At 38.5% G+C, this 18,781-nt stretch overlaps 1 protein-coding gene and 1 non-coding gene across 4 annotated transcripts in view; one reads left to right on the top strand and one right to left on the bottom strand.

The window, feature by feature from the left end:
* Window positions 1-772: 772 nt before the first annotated feature.
* ATRNL1 (attractin like 1) overlaps window positions 773-18,781 on the top strand; it is an 811,501-nt gene continuing 793,492 nt past the window's right edge. For all 3 annotated transcript variants that reach the window (XM_064373808.1, XM_021676929.2, XM_064373807.1), the window contains exon 1: window positions 773-1,445. In XM_064373808.1, the coding sequence (XP_064229878.1) occupies window positions 1,153-1,445 (293 nt within the window). In that variant the 5' untranslated portion in view covers window positions 773-1,152. The remainder of the gene's footprint in view (window positions 1,446-18,781) is intronic.
* Window positions 10,325-10,431, bottom strand: LOC135274028 (U6 spliceosomal RNA). Its single transcript, XR_010341846.1, has one exon. It is a non-coding gene; the product is annotated as a U6 spliceosomal RNA (small nuclear RNA).

Raw genomic sequence — 18,781 nt, 5'->3', positions numbered from 1 at the left:
CATTTCCGAGGCAGCAATGGCTCCCCCTCCAAGGTCCCTCCGCGGAGACCGTCCAGCGCCTCTTGCAGTCCGCAATCCCCGCCCCTCCCAGCCCTCGCTGACCCCACAACGTGGTCGGACTGCGGTGCCTTTAAGGCTTTTGCCTGCTGCACATGCTCAGCTCTTTGTGTGTTGGAGTTTTTCTCTTTTAAAAGAAAAAGAAGAAATAGGCAGGAGGATGGGGCGGAGGAAGGGAGAAGCGCTAGGGAAAAAGCGCTGCACTTTTGCAGCTGCAGACAGCCGATGGGAAGGGCTTCTTTTCTCCTTAAGCTGCGAGGCCCCTGTCGATTTCTCATTTGTGGGGCTCCGCGGGCGCGGGGTGCGGGTGGGGCCGGGGTCCGGCACGGGCCGGGGGGGACCGGCACGCGGGCCACACCTGGGGGGCCGGTATCTCCTCAGCGTGCGGGCCAGGCAGGGTGGGCGCGCGCGGGGGGCGTCCGCGGTCCCTGTCAGGGGCGGGGCGAGACCAAGACGCTGGGCTTGTTAGGGGGAGCGTGGGCGCGCGCGAGGGCGGGGGGGGTGGCCCCACGCATTATGGGCTCCCAGGGCTGCTGCCGCGACCGGCTCTAGGCACCAGAGACAGAATGGCTGCCCGGGCGCTGCCGGCCGCAGGGTCGGTGAGACGGGGCTGACTGCCGCCTCCCTGAGCGCCCCCTTCCGCGTTGGGCGCGCCCACTTCGGGGCTCCCGCTCGGCCCCCGCCCTCCCGGGCGCGCAGCGCTCTGAGCTGAGGCAGTTGGCGCGGGCCGCAGGCGAGGCGGGGCCGCGCGCGGGGTCCCCTCCTCCTCCCGGTCAGGTCCCCTCAGGAGCGCCAGGCGCTGTCGGCGCCGCCCGCTCCCCGCCTCCGGCCGGATCCAGGACGCCGCGGCTGTGGGGTCGGCCCTCTAAGGACAAGGTCAGGAGACTGGGCGGCGATGCCCAAGTGCGACTGGAGGCAGCCGAGCGGAGGCGACGGCGGTTGGGCTCTGCCCCTCTTGACCGGGCAGCGGGACTGGGACGGGCGCCGGTGAGGAGAAGCGGCGGCGACGAGGTTTTCTGCGGCCGGAATTCCCGTCAGCAGCATCTCTGTCAGCGCCGACGAGCGCAGCCTCGCGGGGCAGGGGCGCCGGGGAAGATGGAGACGGGGGGCCAGGCCCACACTGGTCCCCCGCAGCCGGCGGCCCCGGGGCTGTGGAGGGCTCGGCCGGCGGGCGGCGGCGGCGGGGGCGCCTCCTCCTGGCTGCTGGACGGGAACAGCTGGCTGCTGTGCTATGGCTTCCTCTACCTGGCGCTCTATGCGCAGGTGTCCCAGTCTAAGCCGTGCGAGAGGACTGGCTCCTGCTTCTCGGGCCGCTGTGTCAACTCCACCTGCCTCTGCGACCCGGGCTGGGTGGGGGACCAGTGCCAGCACTGCCAGGGCAGGTTCAAGTAAGTGCCTTCTCCGGACCCCGAACCTTCAGCCCAGACTCGCTCGCGGCCTCCCCCGCCGCGGGCTCGAATTCCCGGGCCGGTAGCGAACCGCAGCGCGCGGCGGGAGCGGGCGGGAGTGGGTCCCGAGCCGCGCCCCCTCCAGCCCCGCGGCGCTCGGGCCGCGCGGAGCCGTGACCGACGAGGAGCAAAGCCTTTCTCGAGCGTTCCAAATGTCCGCAGCGGCTTCTGATCCGCTGCTCAACACGAACATTTTCACAGTCAGTTACGATGCCCAGCACCATTTTCTTAGGATAATATTTAAAAATCAGAAATTATCCAAGTCACTCATGAAATACATGCGCATTGTGAAAAATTCAAATACAAAAGTGTAAAGGTTCAAAGTTATGATATACCAGTGCCTCTCTTCCCCCATCCTCCTCTTCTCTCTAGAGGTGACCCCTACTAACATTTATGTAGTCATCATAGTGATCTCAATAAGTAGAGTTTATGATGGGCTTGCTAAGTGCCAAACACTCTTCTAAGCACTTTACGTTGATTTTCTCATTTATTCCTTACAACTACTCTATGAGTTGCTAGAATTATTATGCTGGATTTACGGAGAGAAATCGAGGCGATACATTTAAGTAACTTGCCCGAGATTACACAGTAGTAGGGACCGAGTTGTGATTCCAAATCAGCTGGCACATCTGGAGGCAGTATACACTCCAGAATTTGTACTTTAAACGAATTTGCTGTGTTGAATTTGCTAGGACAATCTTGAATTGAGACATAGGAAGGTGACTTTAGGTTAGATAGAAGGATGAAATACCCAGACGTTTTTATGTGGTGAGGATAATGGATTTTTTTGTAATCGGTTAATTCAGTATTAGCTATTGTGTGGGAACATCGCTTTGGCTTTTCTGAAGCACGAGGAGCCTAAGGAGTTTGCTTCGCTAAGGTGAAGGTACTTTCTTTGTATTGGTTGATGTTTATTACATTCCTGCCTGAAATAAGCAATGGGTAAGTGTGGGGCAGTAGCAAATAAGTCAGTTAACTTTGAGGCAGGCTTCTAACAAAGTGTACATAACGGTCGTTAAGAACGACAGCTTCTTAGTCTTATAGATACTTAGTATGAGGTTTACTGGCTGGTTTGTGGCTCTGAGATTACATTGAATATTGTAGATTACTGATATTGTCAGGCTGGTAGCCAAAATCTAGGTGAAATTTCTCTTGGGCTCTAAGGCAAAGGTAAGACTGTGGTTCACCTTATTAATGTAGTCTAGGACAATTTCCTGGAGTTTAAACACAGTATATTTTCCTTTTTCTTTTTTATAGTAATGTAGTTTTACAAATACTTTTTAAAAAAAAATCAGAAGAGGTGCTATTTAAAAGTTTAAAAAGTGTTTCAAGATGTTGTTAGCAGCTTTTTTTTTTACTTGTGTTATTAAACTTTTGCTATGACTGTAGCATTCAGCGTCTTAGCAAGAGAGAATTTTGAACATATAAACTGGTAGTCAGCAGTGAAAAAGCCTCATCCATTCTTTACATTTTTTTTACATAAATAGGGAGATTGCCTGATTTATATGTAATTTAGAGATATTGGCTTTTGTGAGGGTGGATTTGCTCCATTTGTCTAAAGAGGATAAAAATTGCTGTAGTCCTGAGAAGCTCGTATTTATAATACATTTTAAAGTAGTGGAACTTGTTAATCAGCTGAATCAGCAGCCTGTGACCTCGCTAGCAAACGTTGTCCTAGTTAAAAAGATCACAGAACAAGTTAAAACTAGCTTAAATAACATTGAGAGGTGGTGTTCATAAACAAAATACATTAGTGAGTAGAACAAGAATAGATATTTGGTGTAGATACTGTTAAAAAAAAATAAATAGTGAGCTAATCATTGAGTATTCATCATTTCCTTGGAAGCTGTTATTTCATAGGACTTATTGTACTCTATTGAGTAAATGCTTTTGCATTTCTCTGTGGAATACAAGCTATTAATTAGAGTAAATATAACTGGTGTAACTATGTTTTATTATGTATACTCTTAGGGATAAAGAAAACATTGGTATTTAATGTTAAAGAGAGGGATTATATTTAGTAGAAAAAAATTCTTCTTGGTAAAGTACATGCAAATAAACCTATGAAGGGTTTATTTGAAGATAGTAGCTTGTTTTATCTGGCATTTGAAGTAATAACACAGCGGGAAAGACTAGAAAATCTCGCTTCACTAATTATCTTGAAAATCTTTTTCTAAAAACTGAAGGATAGGAACCTTACAAACAGACATCAGAAATGATTGATCAATCTTGGTAAGCAGGTGTCAAAATTAATTGGCTGGTTCCATGGTAACTTAGCTTTTTTTCTACTATAGGGATTTCACTAGGGAGTAAAAGTGTTCTTCAAATGCTTCTTGAGGATAGAAGATTGATAGTTGGGGGAAGAAATGCAGAAGCAAATATAGTATCAAAAGTGGTACTTCAGTTCTCTTAGCATTGATTCATCTTCTGTTTCCATTTGAAAAGAATGAAACACTCAGAATAACAAACCATTCCTTCCTTACACAGGTAAAACAAAAGGAACATTGATTTTTCAGCCAAAGCTAGACTAAAGGATTTTGGGATAGAGAATAGGAAAATATATTTGAAATATAATAATCAAAGATATAGACTCTAATTCAAGTTGTATTTATTTGAATAGTTCAGTGTAATGTGAAGCAAGAAAACATTTTGCTATAATCTGTTTGAATGACATTCTCTTTTAGAAGGGGGTTCTTCAGAATTAATTTTGTAGAGTAGTTGAGATTTGTATAAATTTATATAAATATAATGAGTCTTGGTCTTTATATTAGTCAAATATAAAGGTATATATTTTTACCCCACTTAAGTTAGTCAGACTTGGATATTTCATTTTGCACATTTAAAATGGAAGTATGCTGGATGCCGTGGCTCAGGCTTGTAATCCCAGCACTTTGGGAGGCTGAGGCGGGATGATCCCTTGAGCTCAGAAGTTTGAGACCAGCCTGGGCAAGATAGTGAGACCTCATCTCTACAGAAAATATAAATAAAATATCTGGGCATGGTGGCGCACACCTGTGGTCACAGCTACAAGAGGGAGTGAAGTGGAAGTATTGCTTGAGCCCGGGACTTTGAGGCTGCAGTGAGCTATGATCATGCCACTGTGCTCCAACCTGGGTGTCAGAGCAGGACTCTTCTTAAAATTTTGTATATAAATATAGGAAACATTCTATCTGTGGTGACAGCAAAATGAAGATATAATGATATAATGTCAGGAATTAGGTTGTTATTGCAAACAAAAAGGGGCAGAATTAATGTGTAAACTCTTCCCCTAAGCTGTTAAAAATATATGCATATGCAAATACATATGCATTTGGAATCCTTTTTACTTGTAGGGAAACTAACAGCAACTGTAAACTTAAACTGAATGTTCCCTGTCCCCATGAAGACTTCTTTATTTCAAAGTTACATTGTGATAAAGAAGACTTTTATTTCAAAGTTGTATTGTAATAGATAATTTATATCTGTGGATTATTTTTACATTATTAAAGTATATAATCACACAGTAGGAATTTAATTTAAATTGCGTGTTTCTTAGATTCTAAATTGGTAAGGTAAGTTACTTGTAGTAGCATGGTTTTCAAGAACGTGTCTGGATGATTTGGCCCCTTTAGCCGATTAGACTCACCCCTCCTTTCCTCTGCCCTGACTGATCTTTTAAAGTTCCTTGAAAGTGTCACATTCTTTTTGGGCTCAATGCACTTTATACACAGTTACTCCTGTAAACTCTTTCCTCTCTCTTTGGTCTTTGCTTGGATGATTACTTATCATCCTTCTAATCTTAGCTTAAATACTGGTTTCTAAAGGAGGCTTGTCTGACTCTTCACACTAGGTTACCACTTATATACTACCCTATAGGGCTGTTTTTCCTTCTTAGTATTGTGAAAAATGAGGTGTTTAATTATAATTTTGATAGCTATTTAAACAAAATTTTAAAGAGATTTATTGAGGAGTAATTGTTAAAATAAACAGCACAATTTAAAATGTACAATTTATTTATTTAAATTGTACAATTTGATAAGTTTTGTCATATGTATTTGCAGCTGTAACTGTCACTACAGTCAAAATCATGAAAATATCAGTCACACTAGAAAGTCCCATATGTTTCCTTTGTAAACCTTCCCTCTTCCAGTTGCCTATTCCTGTCCCAGGGCAACTATTGATCTGCTTTCTCTCATTATAGATTTGTTGGTATTTTCTAGAACTTTTTGTAAATAGAATCATACATTATATACTTCTGTTTTGTCTGGCTTCTTTCACACAGCCTGTTTATTTTGAGACTAATTCATGGTGTATTAGTTTATTCTACTGCTGAATAGTGTACCAGTGTCTGGATACACCATTATTTGTTTATCCATTCAACTGCTGATGGACATTTGGATTGTTTCAAAATTTTGGCTGCTCCTTATAAAGCTGCTGTGAAGTTTCATGTGGAAGTCTTTATGTCTTTGTATGGACATATGCTTTCCTTTCTCTTGGGGAAATACCTGAGAATGGCTGGATCATATGGTAGATATATGTGCAACTTTTACAGAAACTGAGAAACTGTTTTTCAACATATCATTTATGTTCCCACCAGCAGTAAGTCAGTATTCTATCTAGTTAATTCACATCCATGCCAATACTTGGCATGGTTAGTCTTTTAAATTTTAGTGATTCTAATAGGTGAATGGTATATTATTGGGTTTTAATTTGCATTTCCCTAATGACTAATAATACTGAGTATCTTCTCATGTGCTTATTTGCCATCTGTATATCTTCTTTAACAGGTATCTGTTCAAGTATTTTGCATGTTAAAAACATTTTCTTACTGATTTTGTCTGGATTACTAGCTTCTTATGAGGTATATCATTTGCATATATTTTCTACCAGTCTGGGGCTTGTCTATGAAAACGCAATGAAAAGAGAATTAAATCTCTTGACAGTGCTTTTCAAAGAACATAATTTTTAAATTGATGAATTCCGTTTTATCACTTTTTTCTTTTATGGATTATGCTTTTTATGTTGTACCTAAGAAAACTTTGCCTAGGCTGGGTATCATAGCTCATGTCTGTAATCCCAGCGCTTTGGGAGCTCAAGGCTGGAGGATCACTTGAGTTTAGGAGTTTGAGACCAGCCTGGGAAACAAGGCAAGACCTTGCTGCTACAAAAATGTTTGAAAAATTAGCTGGGTGTGGTGGTATGTGCATGTAGCCCAGCTACTTGGATGGCTGAGATGGGAGGATCACTTGAATACAGGAATTGGAGGCTGTAGTGAGCTGAGCTGTGATTGTGCCATTGTACTCCAGCCTGGGCAACACAGCAAGACCCTGTCTTTAAAAATTGAGGAAAAAAAAAAAAAAAAAAAAGGAAAACTGCCTAAACCAATTTGATGAATATTTTCTTCATTTTATTTTTCCTCTAGAAGTTTTATAATTTTAGATTTTACATTTAGATTTGTGGTCCATTTTAAGTTAATTTCTATATTTCTATATATGGAGCGAGGTATGGATCTAAATTCAGTTTTTTGGCATACAGATATTTGTTTTAGCACTATTTGTTGAAAAGAGTGTTCTTTTTCTGTTAAGGTAGCTTTGTACCTTTGTCGAAACCATTCATGTATTTGTGTTACTGTTTCTGGACTCTGCTTTGCTTCTTGATCTCTTTGTCTATTTGTATATCAGTACAACAGTGTCTTGATTATTATTTCTTTATAAGTGTTGAATTCAGGTAGTGTTTTTCAATTTTGTTCTTTTCCCGTTAGTTTGGCTACTCTGAGTCCTTTGTATTTCCATATGAATTTTAGAATCAGCTTGTCAGTTTCTATAAAAAGCCTACTAGGATTTTGTTTGGAATTATGTTGAGTCTATAGATCAATTTTGGGGAAAATGAACACCTTATCAAGTTTCCTAACATGGTATATCTGTTTATTTCTTTAGTTCTTTAATCTGTCAGCAATGTTTTAAAATTTCTAGTCAATAGGTCTTGCACCTGTTTTGTCAGATTTTTCCCTATGTAGTTAATATTTTTGGATGCTATTGTAAATGGCATTTTTTAAACTTTCAGTTTTGATTGTTGCTATCATACTGAAAAAACAACTGATTTTTGTGTTTGATTTTTTATCTTGCAATCTTACCAAACTTAATTATAACTTGTATATATAGATTTTTGTAGATTCCTTATGGCTTTCTACTTAGATGATTATACTGTTTACAAATAAAGATATGTTTACTCATTTCTTTGCAATCTAGATGCTGTTGTTTTTTCTTGCCTTATTTCACAGGCCAGAACCTCTATTACAGTGATGAATAGAGGTGATGAGAGTGGTCAATCTTATTCATGATTTAGGAGAAGATATTTGATCTTTAACAATTAAGTATGATGTTATCTGTAAGTTTGTTTGTTTGTTTGTTTTTAAGATGCCTTTTATCACACTGAGAAAGTTCCCTTCTATTCCTAGTTTGCCAAGAGTTTTTACCAGTGATGGAAACTGGATTGTGTTAAAAACATTTTCTGTGCCCATTGAGAAAATCATATGATTTTTTTCAAGTTTATTAACATGGTGAATTATGTACATAATTTTTGAATGTTAAACCAAACTTACATTCCTAAGATAAACTTCATCTGAAGTGATATGCATTTCTTTTTATATTAGGTTGGATTTGGTTTGTTGAAGTTTTATTTAGAATTTGTGTATCCATGTTCATGAGAGACATTAGTCTGTACTTTTCTTGTAATATATAACTAGTTTTGGTGACAAGACAATGCTGGCCTTATATAATGAGCCCCACAAGACTCTCCTGATCATTTGCTGAAAGAGTTTTTATGAAATTGGCATTATATTCTTCATTATGTATTTGGTGGAATTCACCATTGAAGCCCTCTACGCCTGAAGTTTTTTTAAACTCCAAATTCAACTTATCAATATAAATTCAACTTATTTAATATACATAAGGCTATATGACTAGAATCCTTTAAAATTTATTGGCCAGAATATTGTATATCTTGGTAAGTATTATTTTGTGCATGTGAAAAGAATGCATGTTCTTCTATTGATGGGTGGAGTATTGTATACATTTCAGTTAGGTCAACTTGATTGATAGTCTTGTTCAAGTCTTCTACAACCATTCTGATTTTCTGTCTGTTTTTATCACTTACTGAGAGAAAGGTATCTTCAGTTATAATTTTGTATTTACCTCTTTCTCCCTGCAGTCTTTTTTAAAAATATATATTTTATTGCATTTTAGGTTTTGGGGTACATGTGATGAGCATGCAAGATTGTTGCATAGGTACATACGTGGCAGTGTGGTTTCCTGCCTTCCTCCCCATGACCTATATCTGGCATTTCTCCCCATGCTATCCCTCCCCAACTCCCCACCCCCTGCTGTCCCTACCCTAGTTCCCCCCTACAGACCCCAGTATGTGATGCTCCCCTCCCTGTGTCCATATATTCTCATTGTTAGGCACCCGCCTATGAGTGAGAACATGTGGTGTTTGATTTTCTGTTCTTGTGTCAGTTTACTGAGAATGATTGTTTCCATGTTTATCCATGTCCCTACAAAGGACACGAACTCATCGTTTTTTATGACTGCATAGTATTCCATGGTGTATATGTGCCACATTTTCCCTGTCCAGTCTATCATCGATGGGCATTTGGGTTGGTTCCAAGACTTTGCTATTGTAAACAGTGCTGCAGTGAACATTTGTGTGCATGTGTCCTTATAATAGAACAATTTATAATCCTTTGGGTATATACCAAGTAATGGGATTGCTGGGTCAAATGGTATTTCTATTTCTAGGTCCTTGAGGAATCGCCACACTGTCTTCCACAATGGTTGAACTAATTTACACTCTCACCAACAGTGTAAAAGTGTTCCTATTTCTCCACATCCTCTCCAGCATCTGTTGTCTCCAGATTTTTTAATGATCGCCATTCTAACTGGCGTGAGATGGTATCTCAATGTAGTTTTGATTTGCATTTCTCTAATGGTCAGTGATGATGAGCATTTTTTCATATGTTTATTGGCCTCATATATGTCTTCTTTTGTAAAGTGTCTGTTCATATCCTTCGCCCACCTTTGAATGGGCTTGTTTTTTTCTTGTAAATCTGTTTTTGTTCTTTGTAGATTCTGGATATTAGCCCTTTGTCAGATGGGTAGATTGCAAAAATTTTTTCCCATTCTGTTGGTTGCCGATTCACTCTAATGACGGTTTCTTTTGCCGTGCAGAAGCTGTGGAGTTTGATTAGGTCCCATTTGTCTATTTTGGCTTTTGTTGCCAATTCTTTTGGTGTTTTAGTCATGAAGTCCTTGCCTATGCCTATGTCCTGAATGGTTTTGCTTAGACTTTCTTCTAGAGTTTTTATGGTGTTAGGTCTTATGTTTAAGTCTTTAATCCACCTGGAGTTAATTTTAGTGTAAGGTGTCAGGAAGGAGTCCAGTTTCTGCTTTTTGCACATGGCTAGCCAGTTTTCCCAGCACCATTTATTAAACAGGGAATCCTTTCCCCATTGCTTGTTTTTGTCAGATTTGTCAAAGATCAGATGGTTGTAGTTGTGTGGTGTTGCCTCCGAGGCCTCTGTTCTGTTCCATTGGTCTATATCTCTGTTTTGGTACCAGTACCATGCTGTTTTGATTACTGTAGCCTTGTAGTATAGCTTGAAGTCCAGTAGTGTGATGCCTCCCGCTTTGTTCTTTTTGCTTAGAATTGACTTGGCTATGCGGGCTCTCTTTTGGTTCCATATGAAGTTTAAGGTGGTTTTTTCCAGTTCTGTGAAGAAGGTCATTGGTAGCTTGATGGGGATAGCGTTGAATCTGTAAATTACTTTGGGCAGTATGGCCATTAAAAATATGGAACGCTTCATGAATTTGCATGTTATCCTTGCGCAGGGGCCATGCTAATCTTCTCTGTATCATTCCAAACTTAGTATATGTGCTGCCAAAGCGAGCACCTTCCTGCAGTCTTATCTGTTTCTTCTTCCTGTATTTTGAAACTCTGTTATGAGGTACATAAAATTTTGGATTATGTCCTCCTGATAAGTTGAGCCTTTATTATCCAATGACCATTTGTTGAAAAGACTATCCTTTATTCATTAATTTGTCTTTGCAGCTTTATTGAAAATTAATTGGACATCTTTATGTATATTTATTTTTTGACTGTTTCCTATTTCATTGATCTATATATCTATCTTTTGCAAATTCCTCACTTACTTTATTAGTGTGTGCATGTATATATATATATTTGAGATGGAGTCTCACTCTGTTGCCCAGGCTGGAGTGCAGTGGCATGATCTTGGCTCACTTCAATATCTGCCTTCTGGGTTCAAGTGGTTCTCCTGCCTCAGCCTCCGGAGCAGCTGGGATTACAAGCATGTGCCACCATACCTGGCTAATTTTTATATTTTTGGTAGAGACAGGGTTTCCACATGTTGGCCAGGCTGGTCTCTAACTCCTGGCCTCGAGTGATCCGCTCACCTCGGCCTCCCAAAATGCTGAGATTAGTATATTTTTACAGTAAATCTTGAAGTTAGATGATGAGATTCCCCCAACTTTATTTTTATTTTTGAAAATTTACTTGGTTATTCTAGTTCATTTTGTTTTTCTTACACATTTTAGAACAGTTTGTCAAAAAAATCTTACTGGGATTTTTATGGAGATTATATTGACTCAGCAAATCATTTTGAGGAGAATTGATATGTAAACAATATTGAATTATCTTGTTCTTCATTGCAGTATGTTTTCTCATCTGTTTGGGTTTTCACTGATTTTTTACAACAGTTTTTTGTAGTTATCAGATATGGATTCTGTGTATATATTTTTAGATTTTTTTCCCCCCGAGACGGAGTCTTGCCCTGTTGCCCAGGCTGGAGTGCAATGGCATGATCTCGGCTTACTGCAACTGCCTTCTCCCAGGTTCAGGTGATTCTCCTGCCTCAGCCTCCCGAGTAGCTGGGCTTACAAGCGCCTGCCATCACGCCTGGCTAATTTTTTTTTTGTAGTTTTAGTAGAGATGGGGCTTCGCCATGTGGGCCAGACTGATCTCCAACTCCTGAGCTCAGGGAAGCCGCCTACCTCGGCCTCCCAAAGTGCTGGGATTACAGGCATGAGCCACTGGGCCCGGCCATATTTTTAGATTTTATACCAAAATATTTTATGTTCTTTGAGGCTATTGTAATTGGTATTATTTAATTTCAATTTGCAGTTTGTAGACGTTAAAAAATAATAAGGGAATACAATGAATGACTTTATGCCCATAAATTTGAAATAGATTAACCAATTCCTTGTATCATGCAAGTTAACAAAAATCACTAATGAGGAAATAAATGAAATGAATATTTCTATGTCTATTGAATAAAATATACATGAGATATTTTGACACAGGTATACAATCCCTAATAAACACATCAGGTTAAGTAGGGCATTCATCACCTCGAGTGTTTATCCTTTGTGTTATAAACAATTCAGACTAATTGTATTTTTTACCCATTAATCATCCCTATTTCCCCCACCCCAATACCTTTCCCAGCCTCAGGTAACCATCCTCCTACTCTCTATCTCCATGAATTCAATCATTAGGTTTATACCTAGCAGTGGGATTGCTGAATCCTGTGGTAACTCTATTTTTAATTTTTTGAGGGACCTCCAAACTACTTTCCATAGTAGTTATACTAATTTTCATTCCCACCAACAGTGTAAGAGGGTTCCCTTTTCTCCATATACTGACCAGCAATTTGTTTTTGCCTGCCTTTGGATATGAGCTGTTTCACTGGGGTTTGATGATATCTCATTGTAGTTTTTATTTTCATTTCTCTGATGATCAGTGATGTTGAACACCTTTTTATATATCTTTTGATGTTGGTATGTCTTCTTCTGAGAAATGTCTATTCAAATCTTTTGCACATTTTCGAATTGGATTATTAGTTTTTTTTCTTATAGTATTGTTTAAGCTTATTATATATTCTGGTTTTTAATGCCTTGTCAGAATGATAGTTTGCGAATATTTTCTTCCATTCTGTGGATTGTCTTTTCATGTTGTTGATTGTTTCCTTTGCTGTGTAGAAGCTTTTTAACTTGATGTGATCCCATTTATCCATTTTTGCTTTGGTTTCCTGTGCTTGTGGGGTATTACTCAAGAAATTTTTGCCTAGTCCCTGGGTATCCTGGAGAGTTTTCCCAATGTTGTAGTAGTTTCATAGGTTGAGGTCTTAGATTTCTAAGTCTTTAGTCCATTTTCATTTGATTTTTATATATGGTGAGAGATAGGGGTCTAGTTTCATTATTTTTCATATACACATCCAGTTTTCCCAGCACAATTTATTGACAAGACTTTTCCTTTCCCAGTGTATGTGCTTGGCACCTTTGTCAAAAATGAGTTCACTGTAATATATGGATTTATTCTGGGCTCTCTATTCTGTACTTGGTCTTTGTGTCTTTTTTTTCTTAATGTCAGTACCATGCTGCTTTGATTACTATAGCTCTGTAGTACAATTTGAAGTCAGGTAATATGATACTTCAGGTATTGCTCTTTTTGCTCAGAATGGCTTTGGCTGTTCCGGGTCTTTTTGGTTCCACATAAATTTTAGGACTGTTTTTTCTATTTCTGTGAAAAATGTCATTGGCATTTTGATAGGGATTGCATTGAATTGGCAGATTGAGTTGGACAGTATGGACATTTTAACAATATTGATTCTTCTAATCCATGAACATTAAATATCTTTCCACTTTTTTGGTATCCTCTTCTGTTTCTTTCATCATTGTTTTATAGTTTCATTTAGGGATCATTCACTTTTCTGGTTAATTCCTAGGTGTTTAATTTTATATGTAGCTATTGCCAGTGGCATTACTTTCTCAATTTCTTTTTCAGGTTGTTTGCTGTTGGCATACAGAAATGCTACTGATTTTTGTATGTTGATTTCATATCCTGTAACATTACTGAATTTGTTTATCAGTTCTAATAATTTCTCAGTAGAGTCTTTAGGTTTTTCCAAATACAAGATCATATCATCTTCAAACAAAGATAATTTGTCTTCTTTCTTTCTCATTTGGATGCCCTTTACATTTCTCTTGTCTGATTGCTCTAGCTATGACTTCCAGTACTATATTGAATAACAGTGGTGAAAGTGGGTATCCTAGTGTTCCTGATCTTAGAGGAAAGGCTTTCAGTTTTTCTTCATTCAGCCTAATACTAGCTGTGGGTCTTTAGTATATAGATTTTATTATGTCGAGGCATGTTCTATCTCCAGTTTTTTGAGAGTTTTTATTATGAAAGGATGTTGAATTTTATCAAATGCTTTTCCAGCATAAAATGAAAGGGTCATAAGGTTTTTGTCCTTCATTCTGTTCACATGATGTATCACATGGATTGATTTTGCATATGCCTAACCATCCTTGCATCCCAGGGATATATCTCACTTGGTCATGATGAATGACCTTTTTAATGTGTTGTTGAATGTTGTGTGCTAGTATTTTGTTGAGGGTTTTTGCATCAGTATTAATCAGGGATGTTGGCCTGCAGTTTTGTTTTGTTTTTTTTAATTATGTGTCTTTGGTTTTGATATCAGGGTAATACTGGCTTTGTATTATAGAATGAGTTTGGAAGTATTCCTTCCTCCTCTAATTTTCAGAGAAATTTGAATAGGATTGATATTAGTTCTTCTTTAGTATTAATAGCCACTCTGGCTTTATTCTGATAATAGTTTGCATGTTGCTGTAGGATGCCAGCCCCCACACACCACCCTTGGGTACCCTGAGTTTGGTGGTGACAAAGGAATGAGGAAAAGACTGAGAAAAAGACAGGTTAAGAATGCATAAAGTGGGACCAGGGGGCCAGTGCAAAACTGGAGGTTGCAAAGGCCCTGAGCTCTGATCCTCCACAGTATTTATTGGTTACAATTTCTTTGATCTATAGGGTAGGTAGTGGAGTGATGGTGGGGAGAGGGTGACATGATGGTGGGGTGAATCAGTGAGCGGGAACTGGTGTGTCATTCTAAAGATTGATGACAGTGGCGGTTTTGGGAGTGTCACGAAACAAGAACATGTGGTTATCTTTAGCCTGTTATCTATGTGCAGCTGGTAGAATGCGGGCCTAACGAGGAACCTACAAGTCTGGTTACGTTTTAGTGCTACGAAGGGGTTTTACATCCTTGAGCACAAGGTTTATTGTAACAGAGCCTAGGTCACCCTGCACCCGAAACATGAGGTATGGAGAAGTTTGCCTCCCCAAAGGCCTCCTGCAGTTTGCCATCGTTTGTTGTTCCCAGTTTATGTGTTACTTATAAGCAATTTATGTAGGCACTCTGTAAGTCCTTTCTCCTTTGCTGCTTCCCCCAACATGTTGAATCTTTTGTTTTTACTTGGAAAGAATAGTGTATGGTTTTTTAAATTATTGAATCTAACAGTCTGTCTTTTTATTGTTTTTTTTTGAGCTATTTACATGTAGTATATTTTTATATTTTCTAGCATTCCATTTTAAATTTCTGTTGGCCTTCTGGGTATGTGTGTTGGTATTATTATTTTAGTGGTTATTTGATAGTGCTAATGATAACAATATGCATGCCTAACTTTTTATAGTCTATTCAGAGTTAATATTGTATTACTTTTGGTCAAATTTAGAAGTTTTAGAACCATACAGTTTCATTTATCCTCCTTCACTGGGCTTTGCTGTAATCATCATATTTTTATCACATATACATATATGGCAAACTCTATCAGAAAAAATTATAAATTTTGCTTTTAACAGTCATACATATTTTATAGAACCTAAGTGGAGAAAAATAGTCTCATATTATCTTAGATATTTACTCTTTATTTTGTTCTTTGTTGATTTCTGAAGATATAAATTTCCTCCAGTGTCCTTTCCCTTCAGTTTGAAGGACTTTCTTTTCATTTCTTCTAAAGCACAACTGCTACTGATACATTTTCTTAGTTTCCCTTGATCTAAGAATATCTTTGTTTTGTCTTGTTTCCTCAGGTTGTTTTTGCTGGTATAGAATTCTGGGTTGATACTTTCTTTTCTTTCAGCATTAAAAAAAGGTTTTATGATTCTTTTCTGATTTCCATTGTTTCTGATGGGAAATCTGCAATCATTCAAATTGTTTTCCCTCTCTATACAATGTAATTTATTTCTAGCTGCTTTCAAGACTTTTTGACATCTTTTGTTTTCAGCATTTCAGATTATGATATATGTGGGTGTAGTTTTTAAAATGTATCTCATTTAGGGTTTGTTACACTTCTGGAATCTATATTTTTATCTTTCAGCAAATATGGGATTTATTAAAAAAACATAATTTTTTCCGATATATATATTTTTGCACCAGTGTTTTTCTCCCTTCTGTCTGAAACTTGAGGGACACTAATATGGGCTTTTGATTAAGCTCCATAGGTCTTTGAAGCTCTGTTCTTTTTGTTTGTTTGTTTTCTCAATCTGTTTCTTGCTTCACATTGGATAACGTTTATTGAATTATCATCAGGCTTACTGACTGTTACCTCTGTCATCTCCATTCAGCTTTCGAACCCATTCAGTCATTTTCTAATTTAAGATGTGATATGTTTGAGTCCTAACATTTTTATTTTATTCTTTTTAATGATTTATTTTCTCTGTTGAGAACTTTGCTTTCTTGTTATTTTAATTGTCTTTACCTTTACCTCCTGGAGCCTAGTTATAATCATTAATCTCTTTGATGATTTTAATTTTTGGGGTCCTCAGAATTGGTACCCACTGATTATCTTTTCTTTTGAAAATTTGTTACATTTCTCTTGTTCTTTGTATGTTGAGTAATTTTGGATTGATTCTAAATGTTTTATGAGTGTTACATTGTTTGGATTTGGATTCTGGGCCCTGTTATTATCTGGAAAGTGTTGATTGCTTATTTATATATAAATATATATATAAATATATATATATATATATTTGTATATATATTTATATATATCTATTATATATATAATACAAATATATATATATATTTGTATAATAAATTATATATGTGTTATATGAGTCTCTCTCTCTCTCTCTCTGACTCTCATAGGTAACTAACCAGCTAAATTACCAGCTAAGTTAAAAAGGTAGCAAGTTGTCTGTTTTGAGTTCTGTCACTAGTGGTTCTAATCTCATTTCCATTTTCAATGCCTTTGGATTTGAATGTACTGGTGCCACTCAGGTATTAGATTGAGACTTGTACAATGTTCTAAATTCTAGTTCACTTTTCAAAGCCTTTGTTAAGTTTCTTTTGGCCTGTTACACACAGGAGCATCTCAGGTTGAGATGCTCAGGTTGAGCTTGGGTCTTTTGTAGGTTCATTTACAGAATTAGGGTATCTTCTTTAGCTCTCTCTTCATTGGGATTTCCCTCAGACTCTGGCTAAGAGGGGCACCATTTCTCTGTTATTCTGGCTGGAAAGACAGAATTCCTGTTAGAGTAGTTCATGTGAATATTCACATGCTGTTACTATTCTCTCAAGGATTGCTGTTCTTTCCATCTCTATGACTGTTTTAGTGTAAGTCCTTTTTTTTCTTTCTTAGGCTGTGCAGTAGCCCTTTGATTTATTTCTTAGCTTCTCATTTTTTCCTTGCTATCCTTTATTTCTACCACAGTTTGCTTTGTAGAATACATATTTTGTCGTATCTTTTCCTTGCCTAAAACAGTGATCCCAAAGTTTCTGATGAAAAGTCTGTTGTCATTGAAATTGTTATTCTCCTATAGGTAATGTGTTGTTTGTCTTTGGCTGCTTTCTTTCCTTTTCCTCTCTTTAGTTTTCAGAGGTTTGATTATGATGTCTGTAAGTGTAGAATTATTTGAGTTTATTACCTTTATTATTTACTCAGCTTCATGCTCTGTGGGTTTATATCTTTTTTCAACATTTGGAAAGTGTTCAGTTATTTCTTCACACTCTTTCTTCTTCCAATGGGACAATGTGACAAATGTTTTAATCTTTTTAAATTGACTTTCAGGTGACTAAGGTTTTGTCCATTTCATTCAGTCTACTTCTCTCTGTTCACATTGTATGATTTTTGTCTATATCGTTGTTCACTGATTTGTTCCTCTGGCATCTCCATTCTGTTATAGAGCCTATCAAGTGAGGTTTTATAGAAAACCTTGTTTCATTGTATTTCCATTTTGTTATTTTAATCTTCTGTTTTCTTGTGATACTTTTATATTTATTTGAAAGTGTCTGTAGCTGCTTATTGGGCCTTTTTCTGACAGCTGCTTTAAGATACTTGTTGGATAATTTCAGCATCTTTGTCACATCAGTAATGGTAGCTGCTGATTACTTTTCTCAAGTGAGTTAAAATTTTATTGTGTCTTGGTATGAGAAGTAATTTAGAATTGTATTCCAGGTATTTTGGGTATTGTATATGAGACTGTCTTAGTCCATTTTATGGTGCTATAACAGAATACTCAAGACTTGGTGATATGGCTTGGCTGCGTCCCCACCCAAATCTCAACTTGAATTATATCTTCTAGAATTCCCACATGTTGTGAGAGGCACCCAGGGGAAGGTAATTGAATCATGGGGGCCGATCTTATGCTATGCTTGTGATAATGAATAAGTCTCATGAGATCTGATGAGTTTATCAGGGGTTTCTGCTTTTGCTTCTTCCTCATTTTTCTCTTGCTGCTGCCATGTAAGAAGTGCCTTTTGCCTCCCACCATGATTCTGAGCCCTCCCTAGCTGCATGGAACCGTAAGTCCCTTAAACCTTTTTTTGTCCCCAGTTTTGGGTGTGTCTTCATCAGCAGTGTGAAAACAGACTAATATAGTAAATTGGTACCAGTAGAGTGGGGCATTGCTGAAAAGATACCTGAAAATATGGAAGCGACTTTGGAACTGGGTAACAGGCAGAGGTTGGAGTGGTTTGGAGGGCTCAGAAGAAGACAGGAAAATGAGGGAAAGTTTGGAACTTCCTAGAGACTTGTTGACTAGCTTTGACAGAAATGCTGATAGTGATATGAACAATAAGGTCCAGGCTGAGGTGGTCTTAGATGGAGATGAGGAACTTTTTGGGAACTGGAGCAAAGGTGACTCTTGTCATGTTTTAGCAAAGAGACTGGTGGCATTTTTCCCCTGCCCTTAAGATTTGCGGAACTTTGAACTTGAGAGAGATTATTTAAGATATCTAGCAGAAGAAATTTCTAAGCAGCAAAGCATTCAAGATGTGTCTTAGGTGCTGTTAGAGGTATTCCATTTTAAAAGGGAAACAGCATAAAAGTTTGGAAAATGTGCAGCCTGACAATGTGATAGAAAGAAAATCCCCTCAAGCCTGTAATCCCAGCACTTTGGGAGGCCGAGGTGGGTGGATCACG

This window comes from Aotus nancymaae, unplaced genomic scaffold, assembly GCF_030222135.1.
Source record: "Aotus nancymaae isolate 86718 unplaced genomic scaffold, 86718_ANA_hifiasm-v0.15.2.pri h1tg000010l, whole genome shotgun sequence".
Taxonomy (NCBI): domain Eukaryota; kingdom Metazoa; phylum Chordata; class Mammalia; order Primates; family Aotidae; genus Aotus; species Aotus nancymaae.
The sequence above is the reverse complement of the archived record's forward strand: the minus strand, read 5'-3'. Positions and strand labels throughout refer to the sequence as shown.